Genomic DNA, 23,024 nt, shown 5'->3' with positions numbered 1-23,024 from the left:
GGCGAGAGGCTGCCCGGGGCACGGCGCGAGCGTGGCGGGGCTGCCCCGGCGTCCCCAAGGCTGGGTGCGTCACCACGCACGGGGGCTGCAGCTGGGCGCATGCTGCCGTTGGCTGCGCTGAAGGGTCGTTTGGGCTGGCTGGCATTTTCTTTTCAATAAATACCAATCGGTGAGGGGCGGTGGCGGCCGCCGGCACTGGGGCGGCTGCGGCGCGCTGGGCCCGGGGGAGCGAAGACGGAGGTCCCGGCTGGGGCTGCTCTCCCTGTGGCGGGAGGGCCGGGGGCGGCGAGGGGGGCTGCCTAGCTGATGATCTGCCGGGGCCGGCCGTAGCTCATCCCCGCCTGTGATGCCCCCTTGTTGCTCCCCATCTGTAAGCCGATGACGTTCTTGCCCTCCTTCAGCTGGCTCTCGGTGAACTCCCGCTTGTGCTCCTGCGCTTTCCTGTGGGGTGGAGGGAGAGGCCATGCGGCACCCGCGCCCCCCGGGCGGCCGGACCCTCATCCCTGAGGTGCCCAGCAGCCCCCGCTCCCCAGGGGTGCCCCAGCCACCCTCCCTTCCCAGCCGAAAGCTCGGCATCCCGCAGCCGTGTGCTCTGGGGTGCTGCCAGGCAGCCGCAGGGCAGGGGGGTCCCCACGCCCAGGGCCATGCTCCCCGACTTACTTCATGAACCAGTTGGGGTCCCCGTGGTAGTTCCCGTCGTTCTTGGTGACCGCCAGGCTCCCCAGGGCCATCAGCGTCCTCTGCACCGCCGCCATGTCCTTGGCTGCCGAGGGAGGGAGGGGCGTGAGGACGGGCACAGCGCAGCAGCCCTGGCCCCCCCCAACCCCGGCTGCCCCCCACCCACCCTCCCGCACCTTCAAAGAGGTCAACGGTCTGGAACACGTCCGTCTTGACCACGCCATAGTCCTCGGCCGCCTTGAGGAACTGGGCGATCTGCTCCATCTGCTTGAAGACCATGGTGGGGGGGGTGTCGGGGATCTTGACAGGCTTGGAGCCGTCGGGGTAGAGGCTGTTCACCAGCCTGCTGAGGACCTGCCGGCAGAGGAGAGGCTGGGCTCGCCGCGCCGCGCCACGCATGCCGCCGGCTGTGGAGCTCCCTGCCGGCCGCCCACCCAGCCCCGGGGCCGGCAGGCACGGCGGGCGCCTGGCCCCCCACTTACGATGCCGTTCTTCAGCCAGACCTGGAAGCCCAGGCGGCCCCGCTCAGGGCGACCCACCGCAGCCCCGCACTGCGCCACGATCCACTCCACCAGCCGGTCCTCCAGCTCCTCGTCGTACTTCTTCTCGATCTTGGACTGGACGTCCCTGCTCATGCCGTAGGCCGGGCCCTTGTTCGCCATGGCTGCGGCGGGTGGGAGACCTGGAGGCAGGACAGGGACCGTCAGGCTGTGGAGATGCTGGCCCCCTGCCCGGGGACCCCATGGCCACCCCAGCACCCGTGTGGAATCCACCTCCTGCCCTGGTGCAGCAGGGACATGCGCTCCGCCCGGCTCTTCCCTTGCCATGCAGCGGCCCTTCAGCTCCGTCCAGGCACATTTGGAGGTGAGTGTTTGGCCGTGACCCCCACAGCCTGCCCGGACAGACGGTTCCCATCCCGGCAGAGGTGCCTTGTCCCCACTCCTTGGCTAAGGCTGCACGGGAGAGCGGCCTCATCCCCATCCCCTGCCCGCTGGCACGGCCGTGCCCTCTGGCCGGAGCAGCCGTGCTGCCCCACGGGGGCTGCGGAGCAGAGGGGTCCGGGTGGCCAGGGTGACAATGCAGGGTTGGGCGGCTGTGGCACAGGGGGGTGGCCATGCCATGCCGGGGCAGGGTGGCCATGTTGCCGTGGGGTGGCCTCAGCACGGTGGGTCCTGGTGCCAGGGAGGAGCGCAGGCGAGGCAGGACCGCGGCGGGAGCTGTGCCCGTGCCCTTGTAAGGGCATGCGGCGGGCAGAGATGGCAGGTAGCTGGCTGCGGGCAGGGCCGGAGGGTGCCAGGGAGGATGCCAGGAGGAAGAGGGGCTGGGAGCCGGCAGCCGAGCCCTCGGCAGAGCTGGCCTTGCTCCTCCCCGCACAGCTTCCCTGCTTGGCATTGAGCCACCGAGAGCCGGGGCTGTGCCCTCAAAGAGCCGTGTGCCCGGTCCCCGCATCCACGCCCTGCCCCGGGCTGGCTCGCCCGGACCACCGGACAGATGCACCCTGACTCCTGCAGGACAGGCTCTGAGACCTGGCCCAGCTCGGTGCAGCGGAGGATGCTGACCCCGCTCGCTGCCGGTGATGCAGGGGTACCCCCCGAGCCCCGCGGTGTGGGCAGGGGTAGCCCATGAGCCCCCCAGGCAGCCTGTGCCCAGATCCCGAGCACCGGGATGCATGTCCAGCAATGCCGCAGCCAGCTCGGCTCCCTGCCCCGGCCGCCCAGCGCCCCGTGCCCTGGCCCAGCCCCGCATGGGGGGATTGCATGCAGACCCCAGCCTCGCCGGCCACGGCTCCCTCGGCCTGACGGCAGTGCCGCTGGCCGCCAGCTGCCCCGGCCCCGCCAGCCCCGTGCCCATCTCCCGGCCCCGCCAAGGCACAGGGCAGAAACGGGTAAGTGGGGGCTGGAGCCGCCCCGCTCCACGCTGCCCTGAGCCCCGCACGGCCCCCCTGGCCACCGCCGGCTGACCCACAGCCGCACAGCCCCGACGGCAACACAGTCCGGAGGACCAGGGATGGCACCGCGCCCCAGGCAGCGTCCCCAGCCCATGGAGCTGTGTCCCCAGCCCGAGCAGCAGTTTCCTCTCCTGGGGAGCCCGACTCTCATCCGGGGAGCGGCATTGCAATCCAAGGAGCGGCATTCCCAGCCAGGGAGCGGCATCCCAGTCGGAGGAGTAGAATCCCCATCCAGAGAGCAGGATCGCAGTCCCGGGAGCAGCATTGCCATCCCAGGCACAGGGTCCCCATCCCGGGGAGCAGCACCCCGGTGCCAGGGGCTGGCGTCCCCACCCCAGGCACCCTCTCCACTGCCCCCCCCACCCCTGCAGCAGGACTCACAGGCGGCTGCTCACGGAGGCGAGGGGCGATGCTCTGCGCAGGAGCCAGCACACTGCACAGTTAGGAGGCCGACCCTGTGCTAAAAGGCCGGCGCTGGGACAGTGATGTCAGCGCAGCCCGGGGGCCAGCCCCCCCAGCCCTCCCTCCTGGGGCGCGCCAGCCCCGCAGCGCACCATCACTCTGGCCCAGGCACCATATTTGGGGAAAGACTCCGAAAATCGGCGACTCAGGCCTGTGCCCGAGCATTCCCTGCGTGCCTCCGCCCCAGCGGGTTTGGGGGCAGGGAGGACGCGGGGCCGGGGCAGAGGGACTAAGTCCTTTTATAGCCAGGCGCTCGGCCAGCCCTGGGAGCCGCCGAGGGTTTCTGCCCTGACTTCATGGCTGGTTTCCCCGTGCGCTCACCGCCGGGGAGCTGGGGCGGCCGAGCGGGGCTCCTCGCGGGGCTGCGGGGCTGCTGCGGGGGCACGGCAGCCCGGCCAGCACCCACAGCCCACAGCGTGCCCTGGTCGAGGCTGGCCAGGGCAGAGCAGCGTGGCTGCGGGTGTCCTACGGGCACCGTGCCCAGCCGTCCCGCAGCCAGCCCCGGCATTCGCTTGGCCCTGGCGAGGCACCAACCCACTCGGGTGGGCCGGGGCACGGCGAGGCACACAGCAGCCCAGACACCGGGCTGGGACGCCACGGGGAGCCCCAGCCCCTGGGACCTTTGCTGCCTGTGAAGTGGGACCTCCCTGGGCATCCCTACCCCCCTGGGGCTGCCAGCCCTGCCCCGTGCCCCCCAGACCTCCCCCCAGCAGCCCCCGTGCCACGCAGGGGGTCTCTGGGGCAGGAGGGCAGCAGCAGCGCTGCTTCTTGTCCCCAAGTCCCGGTGGGAAGGAGCCGGTGCCGCAGCAGAGTGCAGCTGCCAGCCGGCGGCAGCCCGGCAGGGCAGAGCCCACGGCCCCCGCTGTCCCCGGGGACCCCCGCTGCCCCCCGGGCTCCCGCCGCCCAGGCAGGAGGCGGCAGGCGCAGGCAAAGTGCAGACACTTTAATGCGAGTCCCTTCCCAGCAGACCTGCGTGCGGGGAGCACACGGCAGCCTTGGTGGGGAGCGGCGACGGGTGGCACGCAGCAGCCGACACCCTCCCGGGACGCTGAAGGGGACGTGAGCAGGGCCTCTCCGGCCACCGCCGCCACCGCGCCGGACGCACGGACCCCCACCTCCCACCCATACGACTCAGGCACTGAAGAGAGACCCGCACCCGCGTGCTCAGGGGCCATGGGGCTGCTGGCACAGCGCTCGCCCCGGCCGCCCGCACCGCGGGCACACGGACACGGAGCAGCAGCAGCACCATTTCCAGTGTCACTTGCCAAAAAGGACGGGTGCCCCGGCAGCCCCCCAGTCCCGTTTTCGGCTGCGACGAGCCGGGGACAGGCACGCAGCACCGGGGAGGGACCCGGCCGGTGGGGAGGGGAGCATTGGGACCCCCGGGCTGCGCAGGGAGGGGGACGGAGTGGCTGGCGGGACCCGCAGCACGGGCATCCCTCCCCAGGGGCACGCGCTGTCCCGGCGGGTCCCCCCTCCCGGGGCTTGCGGCCGGGCGTTTGGCACGGTCCCAGGGCAGCGGGCGGCTGCAGGCTCCTAGAAGACGTAGATCTTGTCCCGCTGGACACAGTCCAGGTCATCGTCCAGCGTCAGCAGCACCTGCGGAGCGAGGGGAGCGGGGCCGCGGTGAGCCGGGGCGGCCGGAGGCGGCGGGCAGCTGTGCCGGCGGCAGCCAGCACCTACCAGGAAGGAGCCGAACATGGCGATGGAGGAGAGGAAGTGCCAGATGTCGTGGTCGTCAAAGAAGTCGAGCAGGATGCAGTCGCGGTTGTGCTCCCGGGACTCAGCCGGTGTTTTCTGGCAGGGACAGGGCCAGCCGTCACCGCGCCGGCCGGCAGCCATCCCACCCGCCCTGCCCCGCCCTGCCGCGCCGCCCTCCCGCTCACCTGCCAAGTGCTGAGCCCCTGGAAGAAGAAGAAGAGCGCGAAGCCCCAGACCACCGAGGTGCCGATGATGCAGAGCAAGGGGATGAGCTTGATGCGCTCGCCGCTGCGGAGCTGCGGGAGAGGCCAGGGTCAACGCACGGGCAGGCGCTGGCGGGGGTGCCCATCCCTGCCCTGTCCTCCCCGACGGACCGCGGCGCCCACACAGCGGTGCCGGGGCACTTGACTCGCACCTTCATGATGATGTAGAAGGCGAAGTAGAGGAGGAGGTTGCAGATGCCGATGGCCAGCAGGTAGGAAGCGAAGTCGTTGGGGCGGACAATGAGGCCGTAGGCAGCGCTGGGGAGGCAGGGACAGGCAGTGGGGTCAGCACAGCCTGGGGGGTCCCCCCGCCCGCCGTGCCCAGGCGCCCCGCTGTCCCCGAGGCACGCTGGCAGCCCCCGGGAGATCGGGCAGCGCATGGGGACACTGAGGCTGCTGCAGCTACAGGGGGGACCTGCCGTGCTCGGCTCACAGCTGTCACGAGCTGGCAGTCCTCAGCCCAGCCGCAGCAGAGGGGACCGCAGCAGGAGCAGGTGGGGGCAGCAGCGGGGATGGGGAGTGCCAGGCTGGGAGAAGCGGCGTGGGGTCTGGCCTGCACCCGGCTCTGCACTTACAGCGACCAGTTGATGATGTTTCCCATGACCAAAAGCACCATTCGATCCTGCAAAGGGCGAGGGGGGCTGTGAGGGGCGGGCGGGGGGAGTGCTGCCAGGGGGTTCTCCGCAAAGCCAGGGACCCCGGTGCTGCGAGCCGCGGTGCCAGCACTCACCACGTACATGGGCCCGCTGCACTGCCGGACGCAGTCCGTGTACAGCACGTGCAGGATCCTGCGCGGGATGCCCGAGTCTGCGGGGAGAGGAGAGGTCGTGCTGGGGGGGCCACCGCCGCGCTGCCCATCACCCGCCCCGCTCGCGGCGGTGCCCCCGCCTCACCCAGCTTCCAGCGCCCCATGTAGTAGAGCTGGGTGCTCAGCAGCAGGGTGGCCACGATGTGGATGACGGAGAAGACAATCCAGAAGACGGTGTTCCCCTTGCCGAAGACCTGCGGGGCGAGCGGGGAGGCGGGCAGCGGGCTGCGGGGGCGACTGGCCGCCCCCCCCTCCACCGGCACCCACCGCACTCACCACGCCGACGACGGAGAAGAAGATGACGAGGGCCAGGCAGGCGTAGGCGCTGTAGGCGCTGGCGTTGATGTCCGGGTGGCGCTTCTGGTAGAGCTTCAGCATGCAGAGCCCCGCGATCATGTACATGAAGGAGGTGTCTGCGGAGGGGCAGCGGTGAGCGGGGCGGGGGCGGCCCCGGCGCGGGCGGCGGAGGGCCGGGGGGCACTCACCAAACTGGAAGTTGGTGTAGTTGGGGCAGACGTGGTAGCAGGCGCTGAGCAGCCCCTCCATCATCAGGGCGGTGCCCATGGCGTAGAAGAGCCCGAAGTGCTTGGGGATGCCACACTCCTGCGGGGCGGAGGGGAGGGCGGGGAAGCGGGGGTCCTGGGGGGGCGAGACCCCCCCAGCGGCACAGCCCGGCGGCCGCGCGTCCCTTACCAGGGCATGGGCGTCGTTGCGCATGAGCGCCCGGTTGTAGTTGATCTCCCGCTGCAGGATGATGAGCAGGAAGAGCAAGCCCAGCAGGACGTAGCCCAGGTTGCTGAGGATGTTGTTGAAGGCGCTGCGAGGGGGCAGTCCGGACTGTGGGTGCTGCGGACCCCTCTCCCTCCCCGGGGCACCGGGGCCCCGTCGCAGTCCTGCCCTGGGTGCGGGGGACCCCCGGTCGCCCACTGTCCCCCCTGGACCCACCTGAGGTTCCCCAGTGGGTGGGCGCACAGAAAGTTGTAGTAGCAGATGTCCTGGTTGCCGGTGACGTTCACCACCTGCGTGCGAGGGCACGGCGAGAGCAGGAGACGGTGGGATGTGGGGATGCGGGGGGACACCCGGGGTGCAGGCATGTCCCCATCATGCTGGGGACCCCCAGAGCTCCCGGCAGCCCCGTTTGCTGCCGCCGCGGACACACTTACCGTCTGGTAGGTGATGACGAGCTGGATGACGGGGAGGGCGTAGAAGACGGCGATGGTGGCGATGTTCCTGGGAGAGGCAAAGGGCGTCAGGAGGTCCCCGACACTGCTCTGTGCCCCCCGTCCCCACCACCCCCCACTCACCAGAAGTAGATCTGGTACTTCTTCCGCAGCACCCGCTTGTCCTTGCGGGCCAGGTCGGCCACGCAGAGGTATTGCTGGAAGGAGAGGCAGGTGGGGGGCTCGCCCCGGCCGGCGGGGAGCAGCCGGCGGGGAGCAGCCGGCGGGGGGCGGGGGGCGCGGGGCGGGACGCACCTTGGTGCGGATGACATTCTTGTCGTAGTCGATGTCAGCCAGCGTGTCGTAGTCGTCCTCCTCGATGGAGCTGAGCGAGTCCAGGCGCGGCCGGCCAGCCACGTTCTCCAGCGACCGCTCCCCTGCAGCCGAGCCGGGGCCGTCAGCGGAGCCCCCCAGCCCAGCCCGCCTCGGTGCCCACCCCGCGGGACCCCAATCACCCCCAATTAACCGCTCGGCTGCCTCCCTGCCAACTTGCGCCACGGACAGGCGCCAGCTCCGTACAGACCCCTGCGCTGCCCCTGCCCCGGGGACACACATGGGCTGCGCCCGCGCGGGCGAGCGTCGCCCCGTGCCCCTGTCCCCCAGGGCCCTGCCGGGCTGGGGACGGACAGGAGGACGATGTCCTCGCCCTGCCCCGCAGCCCCTCGGGTGCTGCCCTGCCCATGGCGGGGGGCTGCCGGGTGGCTGCCCTTGCTCGGAGAGCAGCAGGAGGGAGCAGAGGTGCTCGGCGCCCCGGGCGCAAGCCTGGGGCAAGGCAGATTTTGGCTTGATTGGCCCGTCCCTGCCCAGTACCAGCATCTACCCATGGCAATGCTCAGCGGCCTCATCGGGGCGGAGGGCGTGCGCCGCTTGAACTGCTCCTGCCCTTCAAAGGAAAGCGAGAGTTACTGGGGCAGGAGTGGGGCCGAGCCCCGGGGGGTTCCCCGGCGTGTGTCCGTCCTGCCGGTCAGCGGCGCCGATGGAGACCCCACTGAGGGCTTGCACGGAGGGGCTGCCAACCCTGGGACCCTTCCCGGGAGATGGAGAGGGGCAGAGCCGGGACGCTGCCAGCGGCGCAGCACCATTGGGGCAGCCCAGAGCCGTGCGGGCACGCCGGCTCTGCAGGGCTGCAGCCGAGACAGCCACTGCACCGCTGCCCCGGGACTCACCCACGTAACCGTAGGGGACTTCCACGGAGCCCATGCTATCTGTGACGCCCTCGGCGCTGCCGGAGGAGCCGTTCCCTGCAAGGATGGCCAGACGGGGTGGGCACAGCCGCCTGCCGACAGGCAGGGAGGCGAGGGACGGCACGCGGCACTCACCGAAGGAGCCGTAACCGTAGCTGTCGTAGGGGGCATGGCCTAGGAAGGAGTCGGGGATGCTGCAGGCGTGCCCTGCAAGACATGAGGGTCCCCATCAGCTGGCAGCAGCCTCCCGTGCACCCCCGGCCCAGGGCCACACGGCCGTTTGGCACAGAGCAGCGCCCCACGCCCCTGCCCGGGCATGGGAGTGAGCTCGCAGCCAAGGGTGGAGCAGACGCTGGCACCTACCCAGTAGAGATGCTGGCAGTCCCCGGAAAGCCGTGGAAGGGAAGAGACAGACTCGGTGAGACGCGCAAGCCCCAGCACAGCCCTGCCAGCCCCCGAGCCGTGAAGCCCGAGCCCCAGGACATCCCTGTCCCCCTGACATTGGGATTTGCTCCCAGGGAGCTGGGGGACAAGCGGGGCTCAGGGGGACGGGGCGGAACTCCTGCAGAACCGAGGGCTTTGCCACATGCTCGAGAGGGCAAAATAACGGGGAGTCCCCCCGGCAGACCCCCCCCGTGTGCCGCTGCCACCGGCTGCTGCCTCCAGCCCCTCACCCGTGTCCAGGCTGGGCGAATCCATGGCTGCCAGGAGCCCCTTCCTCTTCTCCTGCCTGCTGAGGGAAGCGGCCGTGAGCAGCGCCGTGCTGGCAGCCGGGGCGAGGGGGCACAGCACACCCGAGGGCCCCCACCGCGCCGGGACCGTGTGCCGAGGACAGGGACAGGGGCAGGACGGCACGGCACCCAGGGGCTCGGCACCCGGAGGGGACAGGGCGGCCGGGGCAGCGACGCCCGGGAACTCACCGGCAGCTCTCCCAGCAGGCGATGACCAGCGTGAGGATGTAGAAGGAGAGGAAGATGCCCAGGCAGAAGAGCACGCTGCTCACGTAGGCCTCCGCTGCGCAGAGCCGGCAGAAGCCCTCAGGGGGAGCGGCAGCCCCGGGGACCTGCCGCGGGACCCCCTGCGGGGGTCAGCACCCCCAGCCCCAAACGGCCCCTCCCAGGCTTACAAGTTATGGCGGGCGACACCATCACCTCCAGCATCTTCTGCCGGTTGTGCTGATCCACGGGTTCATCTGGAAGAAGGTGTGGACGGGAGGCTCAACCCTCTGCGGATGCTGCTCCTCACCCCGTCCCCAGCGTGTCCCCACACACAACCCATGGCGTCAGGGACGCGCTGGCGGGCGGGGGGGCGCGTCCCCCGGGCGTACCTGGGGAGTCATCTTTGGAGAGGGGGTAGTAGGGCAGAGCCCCCCCACACGCCTCGTCCTCCGTCTTCACCACCACCACCACGTAGAAGCTGTTGCTGGGAAAATCCTTCTTCTGCGGCGGCCGTCCCGGGGGGCGGGAGACGGGGGTCAGCGGAGCCCAGCCAGGGGTCTCCTGTGCTGCCCCCCGCAGCCTGGGCTCCCTGGGGGGCTCGGGGCCGCCCCGGAGCGATAACCTCTGCAAGCTCTGCTAACCGGTGCTCCCCGCCAGCGCCAGGCAGGGGCCGAGAGCGGCATGGCCCCACGGCACAGCCCCGCGCCCACCTGCACCGTGATGGCCGCCTTCTTCGTCATGGTCTGGTACATCCCGATGAAGGCCACGTTGTTGTCCAAGTCGTAGACGGGGCACTGCGGGCGCGGAGGGGCCGTCAGCCCCGCCGGGCGTCACGGGTCGCCCGGACAGGAGGCCCCGCCGCCCAAACCTACCAGGATGTCCTGGATGGAGATGACGGAGCAGGGGAAGGCCATGGCCGAGGTGACCTTCACAATCACCGAGTCCACTCCCTCGGGGAACTCGTACTTGAAATACTGCGGGGGGAAAGGGCCCGTCATTGCCACGGTGGCCGTGCTCTCCTCCCTGGGCTGGCCTCGGGCGCAGACCCTCTCCCACGCCACGCCACGCCACGCCACGCCGGCCCCTCCTCACCTGCGGCTGGGCGGCCGTGGCATTGAAGCTGAACCTTTCGTTCGTCCTGCAGAGCGCACGGGAAAGGGTGAGGGCTGTGAGGGGAGCCCGCAGCCCCGGCAGGCAGCGGGCAGGCGGGGCCGGGGCACGGGGCTCCCCTCACCGCAGCACGAAGTTCTCCACGCGGGTGACCCGCAGCTGGTAGGAGGTGTTGAGGGACAGCGTGGAGACGTCCACGTAGAAGTGCTGGGTCTCCACCTCCGCCTTGGTCTGGGGCTGGCAGAGCGTGCGGCTCACCTCCTGGTACGCGTACTTCCGCTGGTACCTGGGCAGGCAGAGCGCCCGCCGAGCTGTGTTGCGCCCGCTGCCCCAAGCCCTGCCTGCCGGGACCCCCGCCCGCCCGCCGGACCTCGCGGTCGGCCGAGCGGGGGGCAGCGCCCACCCCGCCAATACTCACAGGCCCCGGAGGATGAGCGGCACCTGGAAGGAGACCACGGCCTCCTTCTGCCTCACCACGAAGAGGACGGGCAAGTCCTTGTGGTCGGAGAGGACGTTCACCGAGACCCGCACGCCCTCCGTCTGCGGGGAGAGCGGGAAGGCGAGGCGTTGGCCAGGCAGGACCGGCCGCGGCGGGCTCGTCCCCGGCGGCTGGACTTTGCTCGGCCCTCGTGGCAGAGGACGCATCCCCGTCCTGGGGCCAGTGGGGCGCCCCAACGGCCCGGCCGCGGGGACCCGGGGGAAGCGGAGCCCGCGGGGGAAGCGGGCACCGGCCGGTCCGGCCGCCCCGCCGGCTCACCCTGTTCCTCCGGACGCTGTGGTTGAAGGCGTAGATGTTGACCAGGTCGGCGTCCACCCAGTCGGCGTAGGTGGTGTTGAAGAGGGCCTCCTTCTCCTGCACCCGCCGGGGGCCGCGGGGCTGGGGCAGGGGCTGGGGCTGGGGCTGGGGCTGGGGCTGGGGCAGGGCGGGCGGCAGGGCCAGCAGCGCCCAGGCCAGCAGCGCCCGGGCCAGCGCGGCCGCCCCGGCGCCCGGCATCCCGCCAGCATCCCCGGCCGCGCCCGCCGCGCCGCTCCGCTCCGCTCCGCTCCGCTCCCGGGCCGGCCAAGGTCCGCCGGGCGGGACGGGTCGGGTCGGGTCGCGACGGGACGGGTCGGGTCGGGTCGGTCAGCCGGGGCGCGCCCGGGCACCCTGCCCCATGGCCAGCCCCGCTGCCGCTGCCGCTGCCGCTGCCGCTGCCGCTGCCGGTGCCGCTGCCGGTGCCGGTGCCGGGCGGTCCCCGGGCCGGCGCTGACCCCGGTGCCGGGAGAGCCCGGCGCGGTGCCGCTGCCCGCGGGCGGGACCCGGTTCTGCTGCCGGTGCCCGCGGCCGGATCGCGGCGGCGCTGCCCGTGCCCGGTGCCGGTGCCCGGTGCCGGTACTTTGTATATCTCCCCGGTCCGCAGGCAGCTGTAAACACGGGCCGGCGGTGACGTCACGCACCGTCACACGTTAAAGGGCCAGGCCGGGGAAGTGACGCGGCGGCGGGCGGCGCCGGGACGCGGGCGGCCCCGGCCCGGGGGGGACCCCGCAGGGGAAGCCCCTGCCCCACAGCGGAGCCCCTGCCCCGTACAGGACCCCGTGGGGGAAGCATTGACGGCAGGGAAGCCCCAGCCCCATATGGGACCCATAGGGGAGCCCCTGCCCCATATGGGACCCAGAGGGGAGCCCCTGCCCCATATGGGACCCAGAGGGGAGCCCCCACCCTGCAGGGGAGCCCCAGCCCCATATGGGACCCCGGAGGGGAGCCCCTGCCCCATATGGGACCGGTAGGGGCGCCCTCACCCTGCAGGGGAGCCCCAGCCCCATATGGGACCCCGGAGGGGAGCCCCTGCCCCATATAGGACACATAGGGGAGCCCCCACCCTGGAGGGGAGCCCCAGCCCCATATGGGACCCTGGAGGGGAGCCCCTGCCCCATATAGGACCCAGAGGGGAGCCCCCACCCTGCAGGGGAGCCCCAGCCCCATATGGGACCCTATATGGGACCCAGAGGGGAGCCCCCACCCTGCAGGGGAGCCCCAGCCCCATATGGGACCCTGGAGGGGAGCCCCTGCCCCATATGGGACCCATAGGGGAGCCCCCACCCTGCAGGGGAGCCCCAGCCCCATATGGGACCCTGGAGGGGAGCCCCTGCCCCATACAGGACCCATAGGGGAGCCCCCACCCTGCAGGGCAGTGTCCCTCCCAGGGGCTGGGCAGGGACAGCGGCCCCCTGCCCCGAGCGACCGGGGGCCACAGAGATGCTGCCCCAGCCCCCGATGGGACAAGGACGCGTCCCGCCCGCCAAGCCCCCAGCCTGGGGAGGGGGCTGGCAGCAAGCAAGGCCTCCCCAGCCCCGGCACCGTGTCCGCCCCTGTGTCCCAGAGGTGTTGCCCACTGCCAGCAGCCTCGTTCACGGGCTTGTCATGCTCCGACACGTGGCAGCGACTCCCTGCCACCAACTGTCCCCCGCCAGTGACGGGACCGGGCCCTGGTCCCGGTGGCCGCAGCAGGGGTGCTGCCACCGCCCCTGCTCAAGGCACCAGCCTCGGATGGGTCGTTGCGGCTGCCTGGTCCGGACAGACGAGCTGCGGCGGTAATCGCAGGGTGCGCGACGCAGGAGCCGTAACCAGCCCGATGGCTTGCCGCAGGAGGAAATCCTGCTCCTGCTCCCTCCTTGGCGCCGGGCTCGGGGACTCCTCCCTGGCCAGGGCCCCGCACCGTGCTCCAGCCTGCGGCCGGCGGCACCTCTCCGGCCGTCGCCGGTGAGGCCAGGCGGCACTCGGGACGCCCGCCCAAGCCACTCGCCCGGCCTGCCTGCACCAAAGTCCTCGCACGTGCGGGCACGGAAAAATTCCCTGCCAGGCGAGGCACGGCACTGCAACGGCACAGGTGCCTTTCCCTCTCCGCGCTCCTCTCCGGATTTCTGCACAGGGGCTCCCGCAGCCTCCCCTCCCGTCTGCAGCACCCTTCATCACCAGAGGCTGAAGTCATTTGCAGCAATTTGGAGTTTTTCTGTTCACCGGGGAAGCGGGAGTGATGCCGTGCAGCATTTTAGCACACATCTCTCTCAAACACCCCCCGTCCCAGCTGCTGACGAGCTTCCCGCTCACAGTGCTCTGTCTAAGGGCTTTCTGGCCATTTTATCACGTTTTATGTGTCTGTGATTGGGGTTTTTGGTTTTAAATCCCCCGCCGAAACAGCTCAGCCCTTCGTCATCTGGTAGAAAGCCATTTTCTAGGCTCGAACTGACATCCAAGACCTCTGCCGCCGGTTTCCCTCCATTCTCTGCGGGACAAACGTAAAGAGACGAGAGCACTGCTGCTATTGTGCACTTTATTTCTACAGGTCCTCTCGCCGAGGATCCCAAAGCACTTTTCAGACAGTCTGCACATTGTTTCCAGGTTACGGGTGGTGACGCTGACAGCAGATGGAACGACTTGCTCGGGGACAGACGGACGCCCATGCAGGAGCTAGAAGCAGAACTCCAACCGACTCCTAAGCTGCTGTTCAAACTCAAGCATCGCCTCCGCTGGGATGACTGTTAAGTTGGATTGCGTGGTGATGCGCACTCCCTGTTCATTTCAGGGCTATTAATAATAAATCACTGAGTAATCAAACACAAGCTGATGCCCTGTCGAGGGCCAAAATACCCGCCACCTTCACCCGCAGAACCTTGCTTCAGCTTTGGGTACAGGACCTAAGCTCCGCATGGTGAAAGGAGAGGAAAAACAAACACAGAAAAGCCCCCCAACAGAGCGGGGAAAAGAACAGAGATTAAATGAGTGAGGATCCAGCCGAGCGCGACTCCAAGACCCCGGGGAGGGAATGCTGCACGGGCACGCAGGGGGAGGTTTGTTTGGCAGCTCTGTGTGGGGCAGCACCTCCCCAGCTGCCTCCCCGGCCCCCCAGAAATGAAACAGGAGGAGTCACCGACACAGAGAGGGAAGGAAGGACGCGGGCGCCTAGGCACACACACACACACACGTTGCAACACGGTGGGGTGAAACATTGACATTTATATCGAAATATGCACTAACAGAGTGAGCTCTACCCGCCGATGCATTTTTGCCAAAGCAGAATCACAATTTTTTTGTCCTGGGGAAGGTCCGGGGCGGTGAGCGGTGAGAGGGCAGTGCCTCCAGGCAGGCGGGGGGAGGCTGCCACCTGGTTTCACACCCGGTAGGTATGGGCTTTCCTCCTCACAGGTCCCGGCCTGCGGTCATCCTCCCGTCCCCCCGGCAAGTTACAAGAGACTCTTTCCTTCCTTTCACGTCTTCTGTTTTGGTTTTCCCTCTGCTGCAATGAATACAAAACCAGCAATGCTCACAGGGAGGAGAGAGCAGGCTCCGGCAGAGAGCTGTCAAACGCAACCGGGTTGTTGACGGAGGGGAGAAGCCCCGCAGCGCTGGCTCTTTCCCAACCAACCCTTCACAAGGACGTGGTTCCCACGGGCCGGGCAGGGGCAGCCCAGCCCCAACCCAAACCCCAAGGGACATGGGTCGCCCCGAGCTGGAACCGAAGCTTTTCTACGCGTCTGGCAACAAGGCGCTCGGTTTTTAGAACTAGGTCAGCGAGGAGGGAGAACCCCTCCTTGCCCTCCCACAAAACCTCGCAGTTGTGAGCTGGACAGTTTCTTACTAGGCAGCGACAAGCAGAGCTAAAGTCTGAGCAGAGAGGAAGCCGTCCTCGCTTTCCTTACACAGTGCCAGCAGTATCAGAGACGGTTACGGGAGCAGAGAAGGAGGGCCGCGAGCACTGAGCCAAGCGCAGAGCGCAGCACCTTAGCAAGCCAAGCCTAAGCAGAGCCGTCCTCAGTCGCGGTGCGGAAGGCTCAGGAGCCTGCCAAACCTCTCGGGCCGCTCAGCACCCTGCCAAGAGGGGCTGACTCACAGCTGAGCACAGCCCTGGCCGCACGGGTGCCGAGTTGAGAAGTCAGAGCGTTGTACTGGAGAGCACGTTCCTGGTTAGCATCTCTTTAGCCAAACGCGGCGACAGCAGAGAGGGAAGCAGGGATGTGCAGATTAAACTAGCACGCTGCCTTTCCACACAAGCCTAGAAACCCGAAAAGCTCACGGGGAGCAGAACGTGTTTCATCCCATCTCCCTAAGGGGTGCGTGCGGGGTGGGCAAGTTCTTTCCCCAGGAACCCGCCAGCGCAGCATATTTTTAACCTTTGATCTTCCACCCTCCCTTGCTCCAACTTCTCCAGCCAGCATCTTATGGGAAGCGCGAGCAACGTTCCCTTAAAGCCAGTCCTGCAAGGCAGCGGAGCTCCAGAGCGCAGAGGCCGAGCGAGCCTCGGGGAGCAGCGTGTCCCTAGTCTGCTTCCTGGGGGTAGGACCGTAATCCCTCCTCTACTGCGGCACTCCACAACTTCCCACTTCTGATACTGGCAAGTGGAACGCTTCATCTTTCCTTCATCTGTGTGTAGATCACATATACTGGAAACAAAACACACACTATGCATGCAATCCAGGCAGAAATCCTGCTATGATCAAATCTACAGGAAGAGGGGAACGTAGTGGGGACATTAAAGTATTCCTTAATGCTAGGTTATAGACTGCATTAAACACCAGCACCCTTCAGTATAAAAAAGGGCAGACAGACTATATACAGTACCAATGTACTTCCTTGCAGCAGGGCACAGCAAGCGACCTGGACACCAAAACACCCTTCCTTCGGAGCACAGCATGAAGCGCCTGCTAAAAAGCTATCCGTTCCTCTCCGATTTACCTGCCGAGACGAGCAGGCGCGAGCGCAGATCCCGCTTACAGGGGAAGAAGTGCGGAGACCCGCGTCGGCAGCTCCCGGCCAGCTACCGCAGCGCGAACCACGGCGAGGTCTGCACAGCGCCGCCGAGCTCCGACTCTGGCAGGTAAGCCAAGGAGGAACAGACTTTGTTTAAAATTGTTTTATTTGCAAGTAGAGTCATCTATTCATCTCGGGCTCTGCCTTTCGGGTCCAAACCAGTTTCGTTTGGAAAAAGAGAACCTTTCGCTTTTAAATGAAAGGCTCTTTTCGTATGATCACTAGTAGGCTACAACCAGCCCTCCTAACAAAAAAAGCCAAACCAAAATCCCACCAAGTCGCAGCCCCTGTGGGAGGGCACCTGCCCCTCCGGCTCTCTCAGCCAGAGGCGAGGAGCCAGGTCCAGGGCAGGAAAAGCTACACCCTGACTTCACTCTTCACTGTGAGAGGCTGTAGTTGCTCAAATAAAATGTTTATACAAGTAAAACAGAAGCGATAAAGAAATATACACCTTGGAATCCGTAAAGCTTCAGGCTGATTTAGGCCTTGCAGGCAGGGGCTACTCATATGGGCTTCCTTTAGAAAAAAAGGATGTTAACAGTCATACTTAAAAAAAAAAAGAACAGGGAACAGCATGGCAAAGAGCCCCGTGGCACAGGCATTTCGGAGGAATGAAACGTCAGTTCTAGAGCAGTGAGGAAGTGACTGCCTTGTGCGGCGTTTACTGGGTAATTAAAATCCTAAACTGAGCGACCGTTAAAAGCCAGCGACACCACAGACAGACAGGAGCGGGGAACAGGACAGCCAGCGGCACCTGAATGAGACTGCCCCCAGGGAAAGCTACGTGGGAGGAAAGGTGCCCCGGCTAGCAGGCACGGTGAAATAAGCACAAGAACAAGCACCTGGGAGTGTTACATGAGTTCGGTTAACCGTTCGCCTCTTTATGTTTCCCAATTCCAGTTTCGTGCTGCTTCAGAAAGGAGGAGTGAGAAAGCAACACGTGTCACTTAACCCGCCCCCCGAAAAAAACAAAAAAAAAACAACCCCCAAAAACTTTAAAAGGTGGGACCGAGTTTGGAAAAATGCATCTGTTCCGGCTTTTGCAAGTGGAATGTGATTCTTGTTCACAGGCTAATACACAGAGCGCAATCCCTACAGCCAGGAACGGTGAGCCAGGAGCTGTGCGCGGGCTGTCAGAGACAGGCTACAAGGGTTCTAGGACAACCACAGAGCAACAAGACATGAGAGGGGCACAGAGTGACAGTCCTGTTCTCGGTTTAAATGAGGAATGGTTTAAAAGTAAAACTCTTCTTCAGCTAATTTCCTCCTGCAATAAAACCAACCAAGCCGGCCCTCATACGTACAAGACCAGTTAAACATTAGCCTTCCCCCTCAAAACACTAGGTACGAACATCCGGTAACATTCTACAATGGAAAGTGCTTTAAGAAAGAAGGATTCTGTAGTGCCAGTGACAGAACTGATCTGATGGGCTGGATGATGCTGTTAACGCTGACATCAGCTACTCAGGCCAGGGCAGCTCGTTTCTCCTCGGGGGTCTCCTCCAGCAGCTGCATGATCAGTTCGTGGAGGGGTTTGCAGATCTTTGCGTAGCCCCCTCCTGTCAGGTGCAGGAAATCAAACATATCGTGGTATGAGATGGTGCCATCTGAGTGCACGAAGCCGGCGTCCACATCCAGAAGCTGGACGTTGGGCAGTTTGGGGAGCGAGGCTTTTAGCAGGTGGTTCACCTTGGCATTCTTCTGCCGCAGCGGATTTGGCTTCTCTCCACGAGGTAGCAGGCCCTGGCACAAGAAGGAGGCAAAAAAGAGCTTCATACAACTTTGATGGCATACCAGCGCCTGCTTTCCCTTCCAGTTCAGGCTGCCTTTCAGGATTTAAGATGTCTGTGACAAGAGGAACTCGTCCCTTGAATCAGACTTTGTCCGTTCAGACCTAATTTGAAGTGTGACTGAGGGAGCCAGATGAGCTACAAGCACAACTGGCATGGCAACTCCTTGCTTTTTTTTTTCTTCCCCTTTAACGTATCGGTTGTGCTCTTTGCACAAGCTTTCAGCAGCGTACTGAACGCCATCGCCCAGCTTCTCAATAGGAGAGGCATCGGCTAACCTGCCAAGACAAGGAAGCCAGCTAGGATTTCCAATCCCAGCTCTGATCTGGGCACCTTTTTTCTCCTCACCGGACTTCTTCAGCAACATTTCTAAGTAGTGGGACAGCAATACCACTCCGCTAATGGGAGTGATTACACCTGTCTGCGGAGGGGCCGAAAGGACGACTTCTGCAAAGCCAAGCGAACGAGGGAAGGCACACATGAATCAGGAGATAAATAAAGTGACTGCCCTCCCCCGTAACGATCAGTAACTCCCAGCATCGCAGAGGCACGGGACAGAGAACGCGGGGCTTCCTCAGAGCGGTTTGTTTTCACAGCGCTCCAGGAGACGTACCAGTACAATAACTTTGGCCTGCGGCTGCTGGGTGTTTATCAGGCGCACGATAGCCTCGATTCCACCTGCTACTTCTTCTGCTGTGTTTTCATGATTATTTGTTCCAACCCAAACAACAATGACCTACAAGGAGAAAAAATGTGTGCAGTGTTTTCAGGATGACTTGTAATAGGCTTGCTGACCCTGAAAACCCTGTATAAATATCATCTGCGACCAGCGAGCTACACGAAGCGTCGGGCTTAAGGCTAAACGCAGACTGCAAGGGGTCTTCAGCTGTCAGCTATGCCGATTTCCGAGGAGCATCTTAGGAGCTTCTGTTTTGGCCCTCGGCATGGATGAAGAACCGGTACTACTGAAGCTTTTCTGGACAGCCTCAGAGATGCCTGAGCCCACCCCATTTCAGAGCCTCCGGGCCAACAGACTTGCTGGAGCCTACACTGGTCAAAAAGAGGGTAACGTATATTTATACGGTATAGCGTAAGCTCCTTAGGGGCAGGGACAACCGTACGGCTCCGCTTTTTAAAGACTGTAAAATGTTAAACAGCAGGCTCGAATACGAGCGAGGCTGCCTCCCTGCCTGGGGTACGCGCTGCGTAACAGCGCCTCAGTGCACTGTCCACTGCTTTCAGTCAAGATGCCCGCGATAGGGCTGCAGCCGCAGGCGCAGGCTGGGAAGCTGATCTTCACCACACATCCTGAACATCCTGCCTAACTCCTTATCAAATAGTTCACCATCCCTTTCCAGAGGCCGAGAATGCATCTCAGGCCCGAGAGGCACACTGCCACCCCAGACTACACCTAGCTACAGTAAATCAGAGGCCTGACCAACATTTTTGCTAGGACTTAGAAGGCCACCTCTTCTTATTGATGACACCTTCCGATTTGCATACTCAGCAGCGTAAACCCTGGGCATGAGATGTACAGTTCTGTTCCCAAACAGTTCTGGTTTAGCCAAACACATTTCGATACCTGACGCAGACTCAGTGCCAACGGTTGCTCAAACAAACAGTGTTGTTAAGAGTAACAGCTCACTCAGTTCTGCGCCACTCAAGCACTGAAGTCTCTTCTAAGTCAGCACAGGGCTGCCTGCTTTGGTTTTCTGCTTGTACCTTCGGTTTAATGTTCTCCAGTTCACCATTCTTCAGTCTCCATAGAACGTGTCCTGTGGTGTCTCCACCAATCCCAAAATTCAGTGCATGAAGTGGTGAGAAGAGCTCTCGCCATATCTGCAATCAGAAACCAATTTGCTATTTCAGAGCAGCATCGTGATCGTGAATGAAAGATACTACACAGGCAAGCGACATCTTCAAGGACACTGAAAGTAGCCGCGAGACTTCCTCCGAAAACTCACGTCCACAAAGGGCATTTAAACACAGGATGAGGCTTTACTCGGAGGTCCCGAAGAGGCGGAGCCACTGATGTTCAAGCACTCCCTCCTGGCACAAAGGAAAGGGAAGTGCTCTCCAGCAGCTACTTGCCCAACTTGTCAGAGACACAGAGAGCGCTGGATCTGTTGCAGACTACCGTGCCCCTAGCTTCCCTAAGTACAGGGCTTGAGGAAGGTATCTATGACCCGAAGAAATCCTTTTCATCGCCAGGTAACAAAAATAGGAAAAACGGGAGCAGCTCTTGCAGAAGAAAGCTGCGCGCTTGCCTCCACGCCAGAGCAGCAGAACTCTTCTTTGCCCCAAGAGAGTTTTAGAGAAAAGCCAGTGTGCCAATGCCTGTAGCACCCCAAGTGCCAGAGGGTTTAAGGTGTTCTGGCCACGCAAGATACACCTACAGCGATTTTGATGGCGTGCCCTCGGGAGTTTGGAATCTGAGATTTGATGAACTAGTGAGGGGTTGTGCACCTATGTCAAAATGGAGGCAGTCAGTAACGGCTTCAGAGAAAGACTGCAAATGTGTTACAGAGATAAACCGGCAAGGCTTCCTACAGGCACTGGGAAGTTAAGGAAGCAGGGGAGAACAAACCTGCAGGTATGGCAGTCAAACCGGGACGAACAGAAGAAATTGTCAGTATTACACGTGATCATCAGTTACTGGATTAGAGAGAGAAACACTCAAATTCCTATAGCCCCACCATCCTCCTTTCTTTAACAGTACCTCATACTGCTGTAGCAACTGCACCATGGAGTCACCCACGAAGAGCACGTCGGGCTCCTTGTCTTTGCAGTCCAAGACAAACCTATTGTGCTGTTAAAAGAAAGAAGTAAGTAAGCTCCAACTGATAATCGATAATCATCGATAATCGGTGTCTCTGCTGCAGGACAGAAAGGGACAGTTGCCCAACCAGTTTCCCCTGCTGCCGATTCCCTCCAACACCCCTCTCTGCGTTAACCCCTGAACCGCTGGAGACTCCTCCCGACTACACAGCAACAGTCTCGGTTCCGGTAAGAGCAGCATCTACACACTACATGCACACAAGCCGTCAGTGTGTCAAGACGCCCATTAGATTCAACAATTACAGAACAGAGAAATTAACAGTTAGTCACTGCAGCGAGTATCCTCTGGCCAGGAGGAAGTGCCGCAGCAAGGGACCGGCAGTCCGGACACTTCACCTCTGCTGTTTTCAGCTTTGCCACTCCCTCGCAAAGACGCACGCTGGAAAGCGCTGCTTCGCACTTTGTTTAACAAAGGGGTTGGCAATTTCTCCCAGCTAATGGGCCAACTGGAGTATTTTCTGAAACGGTTTCACGGGGCAGCTTTCAGGTCATGCAACGACACCGCTTTTCGCCTCGCTTCATCATTACAAGACAGACGCGTACTGAGAGCCTGCCAGCTTTGGGGCGGCAGAGCTGTCACGACCTCGGAACGGGAAGCATGGCCAGACGTGGCCCACGCAGCACTCGCCCAACAGCCCCCCAGCCTCCCAGTAAAGAGGATGCAACCTGGTATGACCACCGCCCCTCCCAGCCTTACCTGTGACATCCACCTGTCATCGCCCTGAATATCTTCAGCGGCATGTGGAACTGCGGCTGGGTTCGAGTCTCCCTGGCTCATTCTGTTCCTGCGGAAAGAACATTTTAGATGCGGAGCTACTTTCAGCGGCTATTGCAGCCTGCTAGCGCTGGGGAAAAAGGCTGGCTGTCTAGAAACCGCTGCACTTCCTGACATTCACAACGGACAATTCATGCCTACTTCTATGCCTGTTGACTTCTGGCTGACAAGAAGATACATTTTACTGCAGGCACGCCTGCCAGACCGACTCTGCAGGCAGTCCTCCTGAAACCATCTACCGACTGGACATCTAAGCACGCGAATACGACGTTATAAAAACCACAGACAAGCTCATTTCAGAGGCTGTTCTGCAGAAGCACACCTCAGCTACGCAACGCTTTAATAACATAATAATAAATGCTAACAGTCTGAGGATTAGCCCCTATTAGCATCAAGATAGCCAGCTTACAACTACTGAGCTCCGCAGTTCAGGTGGATTATCTGGCTTCAGGGGACAGTGCACCACAGGGGTATTGATCCCGCAGGATCTAACGCAGGAAGAGCATCGGACGGCAGGCTAACGCTTCCAGCTACCGCCCTGCGCAAGAGCAGAGCCCAGCCCTTCCTCTCCCCGAAGCCCGTGCGTGCCCGCAGCAAGCAGCAGCCCCGGGCTGCAGAAAAGAGAGGCTGCAATGAGATCAGGGCGATGGGCTGAAACCGAACTCCTCCTTTTCTGGCGCTGCGCTCCAGATCAGCAGCAGCGGTGACAAGGGCGGGCCCTCCTCCCACCTGGGCCCCCCAGCCGGAAGCAGCGCCTGCACCCAGCTGCCAACCATTGCGGGCAGCGTTTATAAGGACGGTTTCCCGCCGCCACGCCCGCTCTACCGGGGGAGCTCCGCCGCCGCGAGGCCGCCGCTTCGGGCGGTGTCTCGCCGCTGCCAGAGGCGACCCCGGCCGCCTCCTCCCGAGCCCCCCGCGGCCGGCGATCGGGCGGAGGAGCCCTCCCGCAGGGCGGGGGACCCGCCGGAGCCCTGCGCCAGCTCCGCCGCGGGGCGCGGCCCGGGCCTCCCCGCTCCGCCCCCGGCGCGGCGGGTCCGGCGGACGAGGGCGGCGGGGCGGGAGGGCGGCTGCCGCGGCGGCGCTGGGCCGGCCCCCGCGCCGCGCCCGGCCCCGTCCCCGCGCACTCACGGCGTCTGCGGCTCCCCCCGCGACTCCATGGCGCTCTCGGGCGGGCGCCTCCCTCCCCTCGGCCCGGGCTCCCACCGCGCCTGCGCCGCCGCCGCTTCCGCTTCCGCCGCCGCCGCCCGCCAACCGCCGCTCGCCCCCCGCGCCGCTTCCGGCCGCGCTGCCGGAAGTCCCGCCCAGCGCTCCGGCCGGGCTGGCCCCTAGGCGGCGCCCGGCCGCGGCGGCCTCGCGATGACGTCACTCTCCCCGCCGTGACGTCCGCGGCGTCATTCTCCCGTCGGCGAGGCGAGGTGAGGCGTGCCTGGGGCGGCGTGGACGCCTCGGGGCCCGGGCTGTGGGGCTGTCCCGTCCCCCGCAAACCTCGGCGGGGGGTGTCCCTGACGGCCGGAGGGCGCTGCT

The 23,024-nt window shown here is 64.5% G+C and overlaps 3 protein-coding genes across 3 annotated transcripts; all 3 read right to left on the bottom strand.

The window, feature by feature from the left end:
- Positions 1-294: 294 nt before the first annotated feature.
- On the bottom strand, positions 295-3,091 carry TAGLN (transgelin). The gene is made up of 5 exons (XM_059829736.1): positions 3,008-3,091; positions 1,161-1,360; positions 855-1,032; positions 661-763; positions 295-441 (listed from the first exon to the last, which is right to left on the bottom strand). The coding sequence occupies exons 2-5, from the start codon at positions 1,338-1,340 to the stop codon at positions 300-302; spliced, it is 603 nt and encodes a 200-aa protein (XP_059685719.1). The 5' UTR covers positions 1,341-1,360; positions 3,008-3,091; the 3' UTR covers positions 295-299.
- A 1,529-nt stretch (positions 3,092-4,620) lies between these two features.
- On the bottom strand, positions 4,621-11,306 carry SIDT2 (SID1 transmembrane family member 2). The gene is made up of 28 exons (XM_059829778.1): positions 11,070-11,306; positions 10,731-10,852; positions 10,437-10,598; positions 10,295-10,340; positions 10,075-10,176; positions 9,913-9,996; positions 9,592-9,703; positions 9,391-9,456; positions 9,185-9,278; positions 8,939-8,994; positions 8,628-8,639; positions 8,400-8,471; positions 8,247-8,321; positions 7,901-7,963; positions 7,336-7,457; positions 7,165-7,238; positions 7,024-7,090; positions 6,806-6,879; positions 6,554-6,677; positions 6,346-6,463; positions 6,137-6,273; positions 5,946-6,054; positions 5,783-5,859; positions 5,628-5,674; positions 5,205-5,310; positions 4,975-5,085; positions 4,772-4,885; positions 4,621-4,687 (listed from the first exon to the last, which is right to left on the bottom strand). The coding sequence occupies exons 1-28, from the start codon at positions 11,304-11,306 to the stop codon at positions 4,625-4,627; spliced, it is 2,646 nt and encodes an 881-aa protein (XP_059685761.1). The 3' UTR covers positions 4,621-4,624.
- Positions 11,307-13,606: 2,300 nt separating this feature from the next.
- On the bottom strand, positions 13,607-22,663 carry PAFAH1B2 (platelet activating factor acetylhydrolase 1b catalytic subunit 2). Its single transcript, XM_059829626.1, has 6 exons — positions 22,629-22,663; positions 21,423-21,510; positions 20,607-20,696; positions 19,610-19,726; positions 18,501-18,623; positions 13,607-17,840 (listed from the first exon to the last, which is right to left on the bottom strand). Exons 1-6 carry the CDS (start codon positions 22,655-22,657, stop codon positions 17,562-17,564), a joined length of 726 nt encoding a protein of 241 aa, XP_059685609.1. The 5' UTR covers positions 22,658-22,663; the 3' UTR covers positions 13,607-17,561.
- Between the last annotated feature and the right edge of the window lie 361 nt (positions 22,664-23,024).

This window comes from Gavia stellata, chromosome 26 (assembly GCF_030936135.1).
Source record: "Gavia stellata isolate bGavSte3 chromosome 26, bGavSte3.hap2, whole genome shotgun sequence".
Lineage (NCBI taxonomy): Eukaryota > Metazoa > Chordata > Aves > Gaviiformes > Gaviidae > Gavia > Gavia stellata.
Note: the sequence above shows the minus strand (reverse complement) of the source record. Positions and strands in the feature narration are given on the sequence as shown.

What these genes read in the sequence shown, in the direction of transcription:
- PAFAH1B2 (XM_059829626.1), bottom strand. Translation starts at nt 22,657, where the DNA reads ATGGAGTCGCGGGGGGAGCCGCAGACGCC. An exon ending in CGGGGGGAGCCGCAGACGCC is followed by an intron (nt 21,511 to 22,628) that starts GTGAGTGCGCGG and finishes TTCTTTCCGCAG; the next exon opens with GAACAGAATGAGCCAGGGAG. An exon ending in AGTTGCTACAGCAGTATGAG is followed by an intron (nt 19,727 to 20,606) that starts GTACTGTTAAAG and finishes TTCTGATTGCAG; the next exon opens with ATATGGCGAGAGCTCTTCTC.
- TAGLN (XM_059829736.1), bottom strand. Translation starts at nt 1,340, where the DNA reads ATGGCGAACAAGGGCCCGGCCTACGGCATGAGCAGGGACGTCCAGTCC. An exon ending in TCTGGCTGAAGAACGGCATC is followed by an intron (nt 1,033 to 1,160) that starts GTAAGTGGGGGG and finishes CTCTGCCGGCAG; the next exon opens with GTCCTCAGCAGGCTGGTGAA. An exon ending in GACCGTTGACCTCTTTGAAG is followed by an intron (nt 764 to 854) that starts GTGCGGGAGGGT and finishes CTCCCTCGGCAG; the next exon opens with CCAAGGACATGGCGGCGGTG.
- SIDT2 (XM_059829778.1), bottom strand. Translation starts at nt 11,306, where the DNA reads ATGCCGGGCGCCGGGGCGGCCGCGCTGGCCCGGGCGCTGCTGGCCTGG. An exon ending in GCCTGCTGGGAGAGCTGCCG is followed by an intron (nt 8,995 to 9,184) that starts GTGAGTTCCCGG and finishes TTCCCTCAGCAG; the next exon opens with GCAGGAGAAGAGGAAGGGGC. An exon ending in GCAACGACGCCCATGCCCTG is followed by an intron (nt 6,464 to 6,553) that starts GTAAGGGACGCG and finishes TCCGCCCCGCAG; the next exon opens with GAGTGTGGCATCCCCAAGCA.